The 16,463-nt window shown below is 30.8% G+C and overlaps 2 protein-coding genes across 11 annotated transcripts; one reads left to right on the forward strand and one right to left on the reverse strand.

Moving 5' to 3' along the window:
* Positions 1-741: 741 nt before the first annotated feature.
* Positions 742-3,546, forward strand: LOC143150232 (uncharacterized). Of its 3 annotated transcripts, XM_076318355.1 has the most exons (9): positions 742-884; positions 1,352-1,731; positions 1,796-2,326; positions 2,419-2,472; positions 2,574-2,642; positions 2,711-2,776; positions 2,862-2,939; positions 3,031-3,193; positions 3,410-3,546. In XM_076318355.1, exons 2-8 carry the CDS (start codon positions 1,378-1,380, stop codon positions 3,160-3,162), a joined length of 1,284 nt encoding a protein of 427 aa, XP_076174470.1. In that variant the 5' UTR covers positions 742-884; positions 1,352-1,377; the 3' UTR covers positions 3,163-3,193; positions 3,410-3,546. The 3 variants fall into 3 exon arrangements, with proteins under 3 accessions (XP_076174470.1, XP_076174468.1, XP_076174469.1); XM_076318353.1 differs by lacking the exon at positions 3,410-3,546 and having other exon boundaries at positions 3,031-3,403; XM_076318354.1 differs by lacking the exons at positions 742-884; positions 3,410-3,546 and adding an exon at positions 911-1,097 and having other exon boundaries at positions 3,031-3,403.
* Positions 3,547-4,329: 783 nt separating this feature from the next.
* On the reverse strand, positions 4,330-15,854 carry Mbc (dedicator of cytokinesis protein myoblast city). Of its 8 annotated transcripts, none has more exons than XM_076318294.1 (22): positions 15,655-15,853; positions 14,880-15,100; positions 14,040-14,785; positions 13,762-13,915; positions 13,503-13,673; positions 13,056-13,436; positions 12,770-12,985; positions 12,382-12,704; positions 11,958-12,306; positions 10,842-10,940; positions 10,391-10,581; positions 9,723-10,073; positions 9,351-9,627; positions 9,027-9,274; positions 8,782-8,913; positions 8,431-8,710; positions 8,151-8,374; positions 7,465-8,077; positions 7,278-7,387; positions 6,834-6,959; positions 5,634-5,892; positions 4,330-5,548 (listed from the first exon to the last, which is right to left on the reverse strand). In XM_076318294.1, the coding sequence occupies exons 1-22, from the start codon at positions 15,689-15,691 to the stop codon at positions 5,087-5,089; spliced, it is 5,970 nt and encodes a 1,989-aa protein (XP_076174409.1). In that variant the 5' UTR covers positions 15,692-15,853; the 3' UTR covers positions 4,330-5,086. The 8 variants fall into 8 exon arrangements, 5 of the variants coding, with proteins under 5 accessions (XP_076174409.1, XP_076174410.1, XP_076174408.1 ...); XM_076318295.1 differs by having other exon boundaries at positions 6,834-6,941; positions 13,762-13,918; XM_076318293.1 differs by having other exon boundaries at positions 13,762-13,918.
* Between the last annotated feature and the right edge of the window lie 609 nt (positions 15,855-16,463).

Raw genomic sequence — 16,463 nt, forward strand, 5'->3', positions numbered from 1 at the left:
TTGTGTGGCACCCAAGATCGAGCTTCTTCTTGAGACTAGCCTTATGCAAATGATTCCAAAGGGTTTTACTAGTTAATCTTCAATTTCTGAGCAATGGAATAAGTGCTCGCATGCCGGTCTGACGCGGCGATTTCCATGATTTTATCAACATTTTCCACAACTGCATTCACTAGACACAAAACTGTTAGAGAACTTTCTTTAAAGTGTTATGTCGCCTTTAAGTCGCAGTATAGAATGACAATATGCAACGTATATATCATGAGATACGGCTCACTAAAGCCATCCAACAAAAAACGCTCAAAACTTTTTACTTCACCCATTATTTCGCTCGATGCAAATATTTTGCCTATCCTGTATCTGTAAAGGAAATTCGCTTGGTCAATATCTACATGTCATATGTCAATATAATCAGCCTTATCAATTGATATCGTTTAAATGACCACGAGCCAACTTCATCTACAGTATCGCTAATTGGGAGTAGTAGGAGAATTTACGGTATTATCTAATACCGTAGCAGTGATATCAGGTGAGAAGAACTTCTAGAAATTTCTTCGATAGGAAATGAAAATAGGGTAATACTACATTATACACTGCGCAACGGCTAACAGTACGGGTCATACATGGCCACACGCCTCTTCGTTACTACGCCATGCGTCGAACACGCATGCGTCGAGTCGTAGAAAGATAATTTTCCCACTTTTACCACTCTCATTGTAGGAAGGTCGTAAAAATTTTCGTCTAGAATTGTGGCATCACTGTACGATAGTGGCTGTCCCCTTCCTTACACATCGTGTGTCAAAGGCATTAGAGTTGCGTAGTAGCAAAACAAAATTTTACGAGTCCTCTATACAAAATTATCGAAGCAATTAATTAACGTAAAAAAAGTAAGTATTTTTGAACGCTTTAGAAAAATTATTTTTAAAACCGTTTCAGTCCACAATTTTATTGAAGAATATGATAAGAGTGTAACGAAATATGCAACTTACCTGTTAATATAATAGGTTGTTTGGTATGAAATCGTTAAGTATGATCACGTTTCAAATTTCATGCATCGTGTCTCATAATGTATCGGATGGGGAATACCCTTATCACAATCAGTATGTATAAAACAAGCAATTCAGTTGAAATTTTTCAGTTCTTAACGATCAATTTTAAAGTCTTTGATATCATTTGTTTGAGATTTGTATGAATTAATTGCAACGTAGATAAAAGTGACATGTAATATTACAAATGTTTCATAAAAGTGTACAATACTTCACGTAGTTCTTTATCATTTGATACTATTCATTATCTGTAATGAAACAATAAGATAAGTGAAAATGAATAAGTTTTCTTAAATATTGTATTCCAGTGTAAATTTAGTAAGCTGTTGTGAAAATGGAATTATATGTGCAACCTCCAGGACATTTATCAGGAGAAGGGGATATTACTGAAAATTGGAAGAGATGGAGAAATGATTTCTTTATATATTTAAAAGCCAGTAATTATGTGAAAAAATCAATAGATGTACAAGCTTATCTATTGAGACAGCACATAGGAGAATTTGGTCAAGCTGCTATAAATAAAATTACTTTTAGCCATTCAAAAGACACAGATAATATACATACATTAGTAGAAAAACTTAACAGTGTCTTTGAGCCTCCCAAAAATGAACTTATAGAAAGATATAATTTTTTTACTAGGGTTAAAAAAAGAACAGAAACCCTTGAGAATTTTATCGATGATTTAAAAGTGAGTCGCTCTTGAAAATTTTAATATTTTTTTTAATTGCTTATTGTACTATTTTACTGTTTAGGAAAAGGCAACAACTTGCAATTTTGGAAAAATAACGTCCAGTCTAATTAGAGACAAAGTAATGGCTGAGATAAAGGACAAAAATCTTCGTAAAATACTGTTTGAAATAGAAAATCTAGATTTGTTAAAATTGGTATCAACTTATAATAGATACATGAGTATGAAAAAAGAAACAAATGAAACTTCAAAAAAATATATTACCAATGATAAAAATGTTGAAAGGGCTGTTAGTACTTCTACTGCTACTAGTAATACTACTACTACTATTCCTGCTGTTGCTACTGCTGCTGCTGCTACTACTACGACTACTACTATTAATAATAATAAGAAGAATACAACGAAAATTAAACAAAATCAGCAGTCATCAAATGCAGATTTTAAAAGAAAATGTTGGAGATGTAATCAGAACCATCCTATTAAAGCTTGTCCTGCTTGGGGATTAAAATGCAAGAAATGTGGTGAATATAATCACTACATGATGTTTTGTAAATCTAATACTGAAAAATATACAAACAACACAAATATGCATAAAGTAAAGCTTTCCATTTTTTATATGCAAAGTAATAATATTGCCCTTTCATTTTATAATTTGTACATTTATATCCTTGTTTTTATTAATTCCAGACAAACATAAGTCTATCGAACTTAAATATACATCCACAAACACTAGATCCGGTGGTAAGATAATTATGAATTTAATTGATTATTAGTTTTCATTATTTGAACTAGTTTATCAGCTATTTATATATATTTGTGTTTCTGTTTTTTTTTTATAATAGTCTAACTGTGGGCCATATCAAAGAATGGAAGTACTTACTGGGCAATCTTCCTCCAATCCAATAATGCCGGTATTGTACTTTGTAATTCTATACTTTAAAATAAGTTAAAACAAATAATAAAAAGACCCTTTCTCTAGTTACCTAGTGCTCCAGAATATCCTATTTCGGAGAACGTGCTATATCCAAATTTGAATTATGTAAAGGTTTGTGCAGAAAATTCTGTTTTAATTTGTATCTTCAAATAAATCAAAACTAGTATAGTGATTATGTTTACAATAACTTCTAAAGGATTCAAATGCATGGTCATGGATGAAAAACGGAACTATTAAATCAGATGAAATTTTTCAAAACTATGAAAGACCAATGGTAAGTGTTTTCTTATACCATTGTACAACAGTAGCTTTGAAGTGTAATGTTTAATTAAATTAATACAATTTTTTGATCTCCAAACAAACAGCCTACAAATGCTGCAGTGAGACAGGATTGGAATACAGGAGATTCACAAACGACAAGAAATAGTACAGCAACTACTCATGTTCCTCAAACTGATCTTAATATAAAATCCAAGGATGACTGCAAAATATCGTAGATGTATGTTATACATCTCTTTCAATACGGGTGTAGGTAATCTGTCGTGACGCATTGTTATTTAATGGTCAAAATATTATGTATTCAGAAAGCATTTCGAGTAAACTAAAGTAAAATTGCAATATTAATAACTTAAATTGATTTCGAGCATGCAAATATTGTACTCATAACAAAACGGCATTAAATATTGCATTTAGACATTCGAATTTTTGGAGGTAATAGCTATTATAAATATTACTTTTTTACAGCTGTAAAGCAAATTCGTTCTTTTTATAACATCTAAAATAATCTACAAAAAGAAAACAGTAACAATGAAGAAATAGAACTTATTTGTATAGAAATAACCATGTATTATGCATAACAGTAAATAAAGTTTAATTTTGATATAAAACGTTGTTACATTGGTCCCTAAATTAAATTAAAATCGATTACTACAAACAATAAAAAAAATTAAATGGCACATTAAATGTATGCTACCAATATTTTTCTTGCCATTAATGGTAATTTTTAAGAAATAAACTAAAATTACATGCTATAATTAAAATATATAACTCTCCGCTCATGACTATTTAAGGAAGAAACTATTGAATACATTTATTATTTTTGTTTTTAGCAAATAATACGTTATATAACATTTCTTAAATGATACATACAACTTGCTAACAAAGTGAATAAATAAAACACTAATCTCTTTGGTATGAGACTCGCGTGATAATTGCAATAAAAAAATGTTTTTTATTGCATTTACTGCATTTATAAATTGTTTATACGTATCTTATGTTTGGCCTATTGAAAATATTATTTCTATTAAACGACGTAGTGCTTTATAACAAATTTTTATAATTTTGTAAAACTGTGTTAGAATTTCTTTGTTCATAATAATCTGTCACGGTATCATACAGCAATACAATAAATAAATATATAAATTTAATCATGTATCAGTTGGTCTACTGTGTACGAAATTGATGATTCACTGTTTTTTATGTCTCAAAACTACATAAAATTATATTTTATTGTTTTAAATAATTTAACATTTACAAGACTATAGATATCTTGTTGTCAACTGATATATAAAACATAAATTCTTAATCTTACTCTACTAAATCACAATAGATTGGTAATGCTTAGGTAATTATCTGTGTTGATAACATTAGTTTTGTATGTAACAAAACAGATTTCTGATATAAAATCGAGCATCAAGAACAAATAGATGTCAAATATATTCTTAGTTCAAAAATACCTCTTGAATCTTTTGTCAGTAAAACCGTAAAAAAGATTAATAACAGTAACCATAAAATTTGTTCAAAAGTGTGTTACTGTAGAGAAAACACTGTAAACGCTCTAATATCAAAATCTATAAAAATACGCAGTAAAAATTGTAATATCTGCTTCTAATTAGTATATTATGCATACTTTATATTTGTGTCTCGCGACGAATAGAAAGTCTTTTATAAAAGAAAGACTTTAATGTCAATGGCATTAGCTCTTTAAATACGCGCAATACATAAGTTGGTATTTGTGAATACGAGGAAATCTCAAGCCCATTTTGTAAATACGCTTATAAAATATCGTTTAAAATCTTTATGATATAAACGTGCTTCCATATACAATTATACCTTTATCACCAGTCTATTAGTAATGTATATAATTTATCCAGAAGTTTCGTAATTGGATGGAATAAAGGCAAACGTGTATATTACCACAGTTATAGGTCAATTGATATACGAGTACGCATAAAGACATTAAGATTCTACATAATTCGTTGATGTTACAACATTAGTAAATATTTCGCTATTTATATAAGAAACAAAGGTACAGAAAACAATATGTAAATGGTAACTTTTTACCTTCATACTGTAAAACTAAGGTTTGCATAAATAATTCTCAGTACACTGGCAAGATGTATGATCATGAAATAATCCGTGTCAAGTTACAGATGGATCTTGACTAAAATTGTCAACATCACCAGAAGAAAGCATGAGCTTGTTTAAGTTGTAGGGTGGTCTTTTTGGTTTTGGTGGTGGTGTAGGTGGTTTTGTTTGGACGTCAAGATCGTCTGTAGGAGTTGGAAGCTTGTTTTTCGACCAATGCCCTAAGGGTCGATTCAAATTGTTCAAACTACCTGTCCCGCAGTGGACAATAGGTAATTCCTCAGGAAGATTACAGTAATCAGCCTCGCGTGTCTTCATGGGTAAAGGCGGCGGTGGATCATCTTCAGACGCTGTACTATCTGTTGTGCCAATACTATCTCTATTTCCTTTGCCTAAACTACTTGAATCCATTCCATTGTTTACATTCCTTAAATAATGTTGAGATTGCCCAGATAAGCGATTGCTTATTCGTCTTTCCTTTTCTACCTCTGATCTCAAAGGACGCTTTGGTGTTAGCTGCACAACAATTTCTCATTTACTTTAGTATTTTACGCTACTTTATTAATGTCATGCATACTAGAAAATGAAACTTCTAAATTACCTCCTGACGGAGTTCGAATATTGGGGTAGTAGGAAAACTAGATATCAATGGAGTGATAGGAGTTGATATACTGTGTGACACTTCTGTGGTGGTATACCACTGACTCGTCGGTTGATCATTTTTTGTAGAAGTAGCTGAATCACTTTTCCGTGAATTTCTTCGTTTTGAGTCTTTCTTCTTATTTGTCCCTGGACTAGGACTTCCTAATGCCTTTTGCAGGGAAGCCGTTGATAAGATATGCGAACGTATTGATGCATTTCTGTATATTAATAACATATATTTTACATAACAAATATCATATGAAAGTTTAAATAACTAATAATGATTGCATTAATAATGTGCTAATAATTTGCTATTTACCTATTTAGTAGAATAGCCAGTTGTTATTGCAGATGTTTAATCCAGGGACAAACATGATAACATAACAAATGATACAAAAAAGAAAATATCATGCAACAGAAATTACAGTAGAAGAAAAGAGAAAGTAAAGTAATATGTACAAATATAATTTTTGTAACATACACGTACATATGTGGCTTCCATAGACTCTTCTGCAATTTTTGATATTTATCAGTATAAAATTTATGACGGCACAGTTAAAAGTAACATTTGATTAGCCAAGTAAGGTTTAAAGAATGAAATAAAAAATTAATCAATTAATATGTAACCAATATATTAGCCACAATATGTACAGAAGATTAAGTAAAGTACAAAAAAAAAATTTGTACATGCAATACACATGTGTACATATATAAAAAATGCTAGGTGCGAAGAAAGGATAGTAGGATATTGTGCTTATCAGGCCCAACAGCGAAATTCCTGAAATCACATACATGTTGCTCTAATATTCATTCATACAACAAAAACATAAGAATATAGAATTAAAGAAACATTTTCATCTTTGCAGATGGAGATGTATACAATATGTCTGATTTAAATGTATTCACCCAATTATTTATAAAACATAATTGAATGTATAAATTTTAGTGAGATACACTGTATAATACTGATTAGTAATATAATTTGAAATATGTTAATAATATATGTATTACATTAGTAATAGCACATATTTATTGTCAAAAGATAGAAAATGCATAAGTAGTAGATATTGTATAGTTTCAAGTGATAGTACAAAATGAATGTGACCTACAAATTAATTAATACTGAAACTGTTTTTACTTGTCATCATGGCGTCTTTACCTTGATAAACTGATGTTCTGAGCACCAGATGAGGGTGTACTGTTGTTAAAATTGAATGATGCGAGCGACTTGAATGTTGCAACTTGGGATCTTGTAAGAGAGGATACCCTGGAGTGAGTTCCACAGCTGAACGAGATAATTACAAAGTAGCCACGTAACTTTATAATAAAAGACATTGAAACATTTGATATATAGTATTTTTCCTTCAGTCTTGCATGAAGGATATACTAAAACTTCTGGGCAATTTTCATTTTTACATGCATATCAATATTCACAATATAATACAAATATTGTTTTAAAACAAATATGATTACATATCCCATACCAAAGCTGAGACATAATTTAATGATAGTGATAATACATGAATAAAACTAGTGTTAGTACAAACAGTTGCAATATTTGCAGCGGATAATAATTATGGATATCAACATAAATATTACTTACTCTGAATTGATTATATTTGATTCAGATAAACGATGACTGTCGCTTCTAGATGCCTGTGGTCTTCGCATTGTAACAGTTTGTGTCAAAGCCTCGATTTGTAAATCACATGTCTGTTAGAGTAACAAATTGTTTTATATAAATTCCTTTCAACAAATAGATGTTTTACTTACTACTACTCTTAACTCACCCTCTTTCCATACTTTATTTCCACTTGATTTCGCATTGATGCGAAACATTGTTCCAAACGTTGGTGAAACGGTGCTAATTCAGGAGGAGCACGTGTTTTGTGAACTTGAACACCGATGCTCAATAATGGAATTTGTTCAGCAATTAATCCTTCTAATTTCAAAAGATCGGAACTCTCTTCTGGACGAGAATTCCTATATTCGGGATTAAGAAAAGCTTTCTCATAATTATCTATACCGCCCATTACTGCTGGGTCCAATATGCCATTAAGTTTCATACTGAGTGGATTTAGAGGAAGACTATGATCAGCTTTATGCGCTATGATCAAATCTTTCAATGCAGTGTTTGTAGCTTCCATTGTTTCAATTGCATTTCGAAGGGGACTGACTAAGTAGGTTTCACTGGATGTAACAGGAAAACATCTAAGAATGCCTGGTAAAGGGTGACTTGTAACTAGGACTGTTCTTTCCAGCCACAATGAAGCAAATTCATTATTGGTAACGACAGTCGTTTCTTTTTCTTTATCACCAGAATTGATCATAACTGAGATTAAATCTTTCTTTGGCGCTGGTCTCGAAAATCGGAAACGTTGGACATCATTCACTCGATGATATCTAAAATGTAATTATCAGAAACAATATAAATTTCGTTACAAAATTATTGTATACTGTTAAGTGGTATTTTTACCTTAACACTGCTTCTGCTGTTATAGGTTTTCCACTAAGCCGATGCCTTTTCTCATCCATTAATGGATCTACTCTATTAATTTGGACGTATTGATGGTTAGATTCTAGTATTTCTGGAGTAGGAGGAGACAACTTCTTCATATGTTCTGCATTTGGTAATTGATTTAATGTTCGTGAACAAAAATCACTAAGGCGTTCATACTCTTTTCCTCGATAAATAAATACCTACGACAAATAGTTCCTGTGTACTCAGTCAACTAATATTAATTCAACACAAATACCTTGTTTTGTAAAAATGCAGGATGCCCTCGACCGTAATATGCAACTCTAAAGTATTCAGGCTCAGGTCGTAATTGTTTTACTATAGAGTCATAAAACTTAGCCATACGTCTTAACAGTATAGAAAGTTGTGAATAATCAAATGTTTCTTCTTCATATTGTGCAACTAATTCTTTACATACTGCAAGTGCACATTCCCACATTTTACCTTTATCAAAATACTCAATCATATCGTTGTACAGTGCTTCTTTCAATTCACGATGCGTTTGACATGATAAGTATCTATGCACAATTACAATTTAAAATTTATAAATTAAATTATTAATCGAAATTATTTAAACTAGTATCAGTACCTATGTGACCTTAAAAGGGGTGGCAATGGTTGGTCACTCCATGCTAGTAATTGACTGTGAAGTTTCAAAGAATATGCTGCTTCTGTATAATTGTCACATTCTAAATGTAATTCACAAAGCTTGTTTACATATCTGTGGGATAAAAATGTAATTTAATATTAGTAGAAATGACATATTTTTCCAATACATTTAAAAACACATAAACATTATTAATTTACTTTGTAAAATATTAAGTATGTACACACCTGATGTACATTTCCTTCCTATTTATTTCAGAGTAAAATTCTAGCAAGTTTACAATACACAACATTCTGTGTTCCTGAGACTCAGCATGAATAATATCACGATATTGCAATAACCGTTCCATAAGTTTAGCTACTGTATCGACAAAACGTAATCCTTGCTCTCGCATAGTCGAGTGTTTTTCACAAAGATTGCCCATTACTTGAATCCAAAGTAAACGAAACAATTCATCCCCTCTCCCCCCCTCAACCTATTAGAATAATACGTAAATATATCACATGGTTAATTAGCAGAAAAAAATGTTAATAGTATTTATCATGACATACTAAAATATCTAATTTTGCAATCATTTCATTTTCGTATTCTGTAAAATTGGCTTTTATATGAGCAGGATCTCTTTTTGTATCACCATATCCTTCAACAATGCGTGAACTATAATATTCACATTGCATCATATCAAAAAATATAGGTATTGTAGCTTTCCTCAATTCACTTTCTGGAATTAGTGCCATTTCTAATATAGCTCCAACCAAAGCAGGAACGAATAATATCTTATGTTGTCCCAAATTGAACCACATTGATCGTATTTCAAAAGCTGTCTCTCTGTAATTAAATGGAAGTTTAATATTCATGATAATAGTGATTGTTTAAACAAAATAAATATGTATTGTGAAATTTATGTGAAAAGAAATATATACCTGCGCATATCGTTGTAACGTGAAACAATGCGATTGCGTTTTGATGGTGTAAATGTCTCCAACTGTAAAGCTGGCTGGGTTAAAAATGCAATTGCACAATGGAAAAAGTTGGACCACGCTTGTTGTTCAAAATCAGTAAAAAAGTAATCCCTGATAGTACCCGAGAAATAACGTAGTGATTTTAAGATTATGCTGCTCTGAAGCATAATCATATCACACCAATCTCCCGGAAACACGCTTCTTGAAACTAAATCTTTGAATACTAACAATATTTCCATAAGGTAATCGAGCAAATCAAATTTAGTTCTAAAGTGATTTATATAAATCTCATAATGGTGTTGTGTCATTTGTCTGAAACATTATGATTAATGTTAAATATCGTTTTTCTTGCAAGGTTTTATAGTGTAGTTCTCGCTTTCAAAATCGAATTTTTACTCCGGATTTAAGAATCGAAATTATTTTCCCAACCGTTTATGTTTATATAGTGTGAGCGATTCATCGACTCACGTGGCCAGTGACTGCACGCGAGAGCGATCCTCATTAGCCTCAGCTTAAGATAAAAATCGCTACTTACCCCATTTTTAAAGGAACCATCCCACTTTTAAATTGACCATCCTAATTTTGTTTTTTGAAAGCGGGAGCTACTGTACTTGTTCATTATCCTTTACCTGAATATTGCTAACATAACTGAAACTAAATTTCCAACCAATGGATTTTCCCTATCCATCGATATAACAGTTTGTATGATAGTCCTCAGGGCAGTAAGCATAATTTCTTTCACATCTTGCATTGTACTTCCTATATCTTTCCTAAATGTTAATTCCAAGATGTCAGATAAAATCTTGACACACAATTCTACCTATGTAAACATAAGATAAACACATGTCCTTCATTATCATTGTAAATCATTTTTAAATATCCTTGTAGAAATGTAAACAGAAATAGAAAGAAAAGTAAGAACAACATAACAATAATCACCATTCCTGGAAATCTAACATAAAATACTTATCCTAAGTAGATCAGTACATGTCTCATATCATTAGCAATCATCGTGCCAATAATCCAAAATTTACTCGTAAGCGACGCGTTTAAACTCGTCACATATTTTTCAGCAATTACCTCTTCAGAATAGCCGCGGTGCTGGTTGAGTCGATGTCGATTTTCGCCGAGCAGCCTGGCTACCTTCGCCACGCTTTTTCCAGGCGTACTTGACAGCCCCTTTATAGGCCAATAACCAAAACCAAACCAAACACAAAAATGAAACAGCCCTATGTTAGTTAGAATATATTGCCAATTTATGCATAAAAAATACGATTATATCTTTATATTTGTCCATCACCTAAGTTGAAATGTAGAACTGCATGCAAGAACGCAGTGCTTTCAAGCAATAGAACAATTGTAAAACAGCTGATATATTATATTAAATATAAGAATTAATGTAATGTTTGACCATTTATTGTCCTCTAATAAATTCATTTAGAATTTTTCTCTGATGATTTATATCTTATGATGTTTGATCAGAACAGAATGAAAAGACAGATACATGAAGAGTGGTGTAATATTTTACGAGTTTGCTTAGATAAGCGACAATTTAATATCATATCATTTTATGAGTACATGCTACATTGGAAAGTAGAAATGTAATTTTATTCCCATGCTCGGACTTTACAGAGGATGTCTTTGATTTCTGGTCATACTTTAAAAAGTATAATGAAAAAACAGTTAACATTGTCAATAAGTATGATCTTTATTTAAATCAATTAGATATACTTTAAAAATAAAGACATCCTATTTAAAGAAAACAATACAAAATTAACAAGATTCACAGAAAGATGCGTGGCGGAAGGATTTCAGGCTGCACGGAAAGCACAAATAATGACACTATGTATTTATAAGTTGTGTAAGAAAGTTTTAAATGCAAATAAAAAGCTCCATTCACATTATGACTATGATAATTAATATAAAGGTGACATGGAGAAAATACAATGTTTTAAATGCAAGTCATATAAATGTTTCTAAGCCTTATTATATTTTTATCAACATGAATGAAGCTTCAATAAAAGTGTATCAAGTTACTCAAAAAAAGGTTTCAAATTTTGTTAAATGTTCAATATATATTAATAGCAACAGAATTCTTTAGTTATTTTATGTAGACTTTTATGAGTAACACGAACATTCAATTTTCTTTACATTAAAATTTAATAATGAACAATTTATTAATCCCATATATCTTACCTCCTCTTTAGCTTCCAGTAAATCCCGAACCAAAATAGTAATTCTAGGAAGTAGAATTGCTCTACACTCTGCATTTAAAAAAAGAGGACTATGAACAATATCATTCACTGTCATCATTTTTTGTTTAGTCAATCTTCCTGCTGGTAAAGTAACTAATAAATCAGTCAAAATTGTACTCAGCTGTTTGCCACTATATACTCGTAATAAGTGAGGTATGGTAGTTGGTAAATATTTAAGGCATGCTCCTTGAACTAATAAAGTACTGTCTGTTTCATGTCTCATGAGTTCAACAATAGATTTCAATAAATCTGTTAAGGTTTGAGAAAATTCTTCTTCGTCTTGATTTAGCCTATTATAACATAAATATTATTATAAAAGTGATAAACATAGAAACCCTCAATAATATTAACAGTAAAAGACATACTCAGTGAATAAAAGACGAGATTCAACAACAAATCTCATACAATATTGGAGACTTTTCATTGTTTTAAGAAGTATATCACGTTCTTGTCCATCATTATTAGTAGCATTATCTATGCGTTTACGTAATACTGCAATCAACTTTTTGTAAGCTAGTGTCGCAGAGAAACTCTCAGATATATATAAATCTAATACTGGTTGAAAGTGCTGATATTTTCTATCAGATACAAGGCCAATAATGTACAACAAACATTCAAATACCATATCATCATAAAAATCACTATCCGAATTACTCATTAATATATTAAACAAAGCATCCAAAACATCCTAAAAAAAATCTGTATAATAGTTCCTTGTGAAATTTTTCTATTCAATGCAAGAAATTAGCATACCTGCAAAAATTTAACTACTTCTTCACCATCAACTTTCATTAAGGCAGCTAAAGATTCCTTTAAATCTGTGTTATGAGATGCCCAGTTTAGTAAGCCTAATAAGTCTACATTTTGTGTTAGTTTTGTTGAACAAATATTGGTTGCTATCAAAAAACTATCTTTAGTACTTAAAGTAAGTGCTCCCAATGTTGGTTTCTTTTCAACATTTAATTCAACCTAGAAAGAACATCAATCAAATCTAACAATACTTACGTAACAACATTCTATATTCTAATCTTAATTTTACCAATTCACCCCTTGTTGATGGCAGTTTTAAGTATGAAATATCAGTTTCTTCATATTTCTTTTGATCTAATTTATAGACTAGCAATTCATGCTGTATATCTTGTAATGTTGTTCCATTACGTTGCATTAATTTTACATAACTTAAAGCAAAAGGTTTCTCAGTTTTATCTTTTGCTTCATTCGAACTACGATGCTTGAAAGTGAATTTTAAATGGGCTTGTTTAAATTCTTCAATAGGTATAGCAATTTTAAATGTTTCACACCATCTAGGTTTATCCTCATGGTAATAAATAACACTACGATATTCGTCAATTGGTGAAGCTCCACCACCTAGTGTCATAACACCTGGTATAGGTGTACCAAATTCATTGCACACTTTAACCTGCAAAAAAAAAAGAAAAACAATACACATGAAAATTTTAATAGCTTTATTTAAAATGATACCAACCGTAACTTCAACATTTTTGTCTGTAGATTTTGAACCTTTATTAAATTCACCGCTAATTAATGTCAGGTATAAATCATTCCTCACATCACCTGGTAAAATAACTTCAGGAAATCCCATTTTCCTTGCTATAGCAACATTACCAAGTACCAAATGAGGATTTTCATCACGTACCTGAAATATAAAATATTCATAAATATTTTGAAATAAATTTTTAAATCATAATTTTTGAGTCTCAGAGATTCTTTAAACTTCTGCTTACTTGTTTTGGATCTCCTCTAAGCAACTTTAAACTAGCCCACAATCCTTGACCACCAGCAAAATTGCTACTATTGCCATTACCACTTTTCTGAATATTTGTTTCTTTTTGAGAAAGAATTCTACGTAATGTACCATCTAAACTTTCTTTTTCACAACATCTGAAAGAAAGAAAGAAAAGCCAACAAAACAGATCTATCTTAATTGTATCCATAAGATGTTCTGTATGAATATATTTATAATTTGAGAGAAAAAAAAGAAAAAATGAAATATTGTACTTACTGGACAAATGGAATAAAATGATGATGATCTGAATCACCTTCGAGTTTGCCAGTAATGTATAAAGTAATATCCATTGCTGCTACACCAAATGGTCTTCTCATATTTTCAGTATATTTTATTTTTTGATTACATTGTGCAACACTTGAGCGACGGTGATCACTATCTTTAACTTCCATACTTCCTACCCTAATTACATAACAAGCTAAATAAACTTTATCCCTAGCTAAATCTCGAGAACCAAGATCTGTAAATAAAACTCGTAAATTGTGAAGTTGATCTATGTCTCGAGCAAGTCCCTCCTTGCTCCACGATACCACATAGTTTTCGGTGATTGCTTTCATTTCACGGCCATCATATAATGTTAACAATAACTCTACATCTTCTGCCATTTTGCATACAAAATTCCTTACACTAACAAAGAAAATGTGTGAGTATACAGGTGCTTGTAGCTTTGAAGGTTTCTTTTTTGTATCATTAGCTGCTTTTCTTATTCTTTCTGCAGCTGTTTCATGATGGTAATACAACTGAATTGTACTTGTTTCTTCAGGATTGAGAACATTCCCTTGATCATCTCGAACAACCATATCCATGCCCAATAATTGATTACCAGTGTCAATTCTAGCTGTTGCTAATCTTTTCATATCTTTCAATTCATCCACTGTCAATGTGCCACTTACAATTTTGCTTCTGTATCCTATTAATTCCAAAATTTGTTGTTGCACAGTTTTGAAATGTTCTGAATGAGTCTGTGTATAAAAGAAATTATATTAATTTTTCCCTACTGAGCATATCTTCATTAATGGAATGATATTTACAAATATTTCGTCATATTATACAGACCACGTATAAATGCTTCCAATGATGTCCCCATTCTCTCAAAACATTAGTGATTTCATGTATTAAACAGTCCATACTTATATAAGATTTTGGGAAAATCCCACAAGCCCCTTTAAATTTACTACGTCCATAGTACCAATCACCACACTCCTCCGATATATAAACCACTTCCCCAACTGTTAATCGTAGGGCATAGGGGGTCCCATGTATAAAGTTATGAATGGCTGTGCAATAATAAATAATTAAGCACACTTAAGTGTCACTTTTCTTCCATATTATCTTGCAGTATTTTAATGAATTTGAATAAAAAATAATATTACTTGCATTCAACAAATGTAAAGTTGAAAAAAGCAAATAAAATATTCTTTATTAATTACTGATAATAATGAATGTGATACAGGTTATTAACCACCATTCATATACACGTAAAAATAAATTAAACTTCAATGCATTCAAAAATCAGAAAAAAACACTTATTGAAGTAATAAGATAATAATAAAGGCAGCATACATGTCATGTAATTGTTATGCAAATGATAATGTCACTGATGTTAGAAATCACTTCGATATCCACAAGTTAATTAAATATTTTCGAATGATATAAATAAAGTAATTACGTTTGACGTAAGATGTAACAGTGATGATGGTATAATTTTAAATTATTTAAAATTAATGTTTTGCGCAAAACAAGAACTAAAATTTTATCTAGTCGGGGCACCTCCCAGGATGTTAGATCTTATAAAGGCCAAATTAATAATATTCTGTAAATTGTTTCTCACCTACTGCTTGATGTTCTTTAACCTGCACCCATGCCATTGTTCTTTTAATTGAAAATTTATTATAACAATATATGTACACTAATTACATTTCGATTCGCACATTTGTTATGCGAGCAAAATACAATTCTTTATCTTGACATCTAACACACTATAATGCAAAGCACGATGCTACTGCCTCAAATCATCACAGCGATGAGACACAGATGAAACCAAATACACCATGAATCATGTCCAGCCTTATAGATATTCCAGCCTCACTCATGTTTATTTACATAAAAAACCGGGAAAGGTAAAATTCCTTAAATTTATTCAACGCTTCGATTGTCTATAGCGTAGTTTCTATTGGAAACCCTTGAATTCTTCTTTCTTACAAATTCTAAAAGACTATAAATGGATGAAAATACTATTCGAATAAAGTACAATATAGATGCATGTTTAAAAAAGAGTTAAGAGGCCATTACTTTTGTTTTGTTTTGGGGTGCGATTCCACATATTCCTTATGAAGAACCCCAAGGAATCTTAATGTATATAAAGAAAATTTCATCACCATTCGTAATAATTTCCATCAAAAATAGTTATTACATCTTGTACGAAACAACCTAATGATTATAAATTCATTCTTTGAGTTGCATTAATAAGATGAAATTTATAAACATGTCTTCAGTTTTTTTTTATATTCATATTTCGATCTATCCCTTTTGTCGCAAAATGAAATTTATAATTTCTTGTTTTCAATCAAAAAGTTGATTACATTGTAATAAAAGTTACTAGTTGTTTATTACAAAATCCTTTTAATTCTGTATTGTTTA

Source organism: Ptiloglossa arizonensis, chromosome 8, assembly GCF_051014685.1.
Source record: "Ptiloglossa arizonensis isolate GNS036 chromosome 8, iyPtiAriz1_principal, whole genome shotgun sequence".
NCBI classification, from domain to species: Eukaryota; Metazoa; Arthropoda; class Insecta; order Hymenoptera; family Colletidae; genus Ptiloglossa; species Ptiloglossa arizonensis.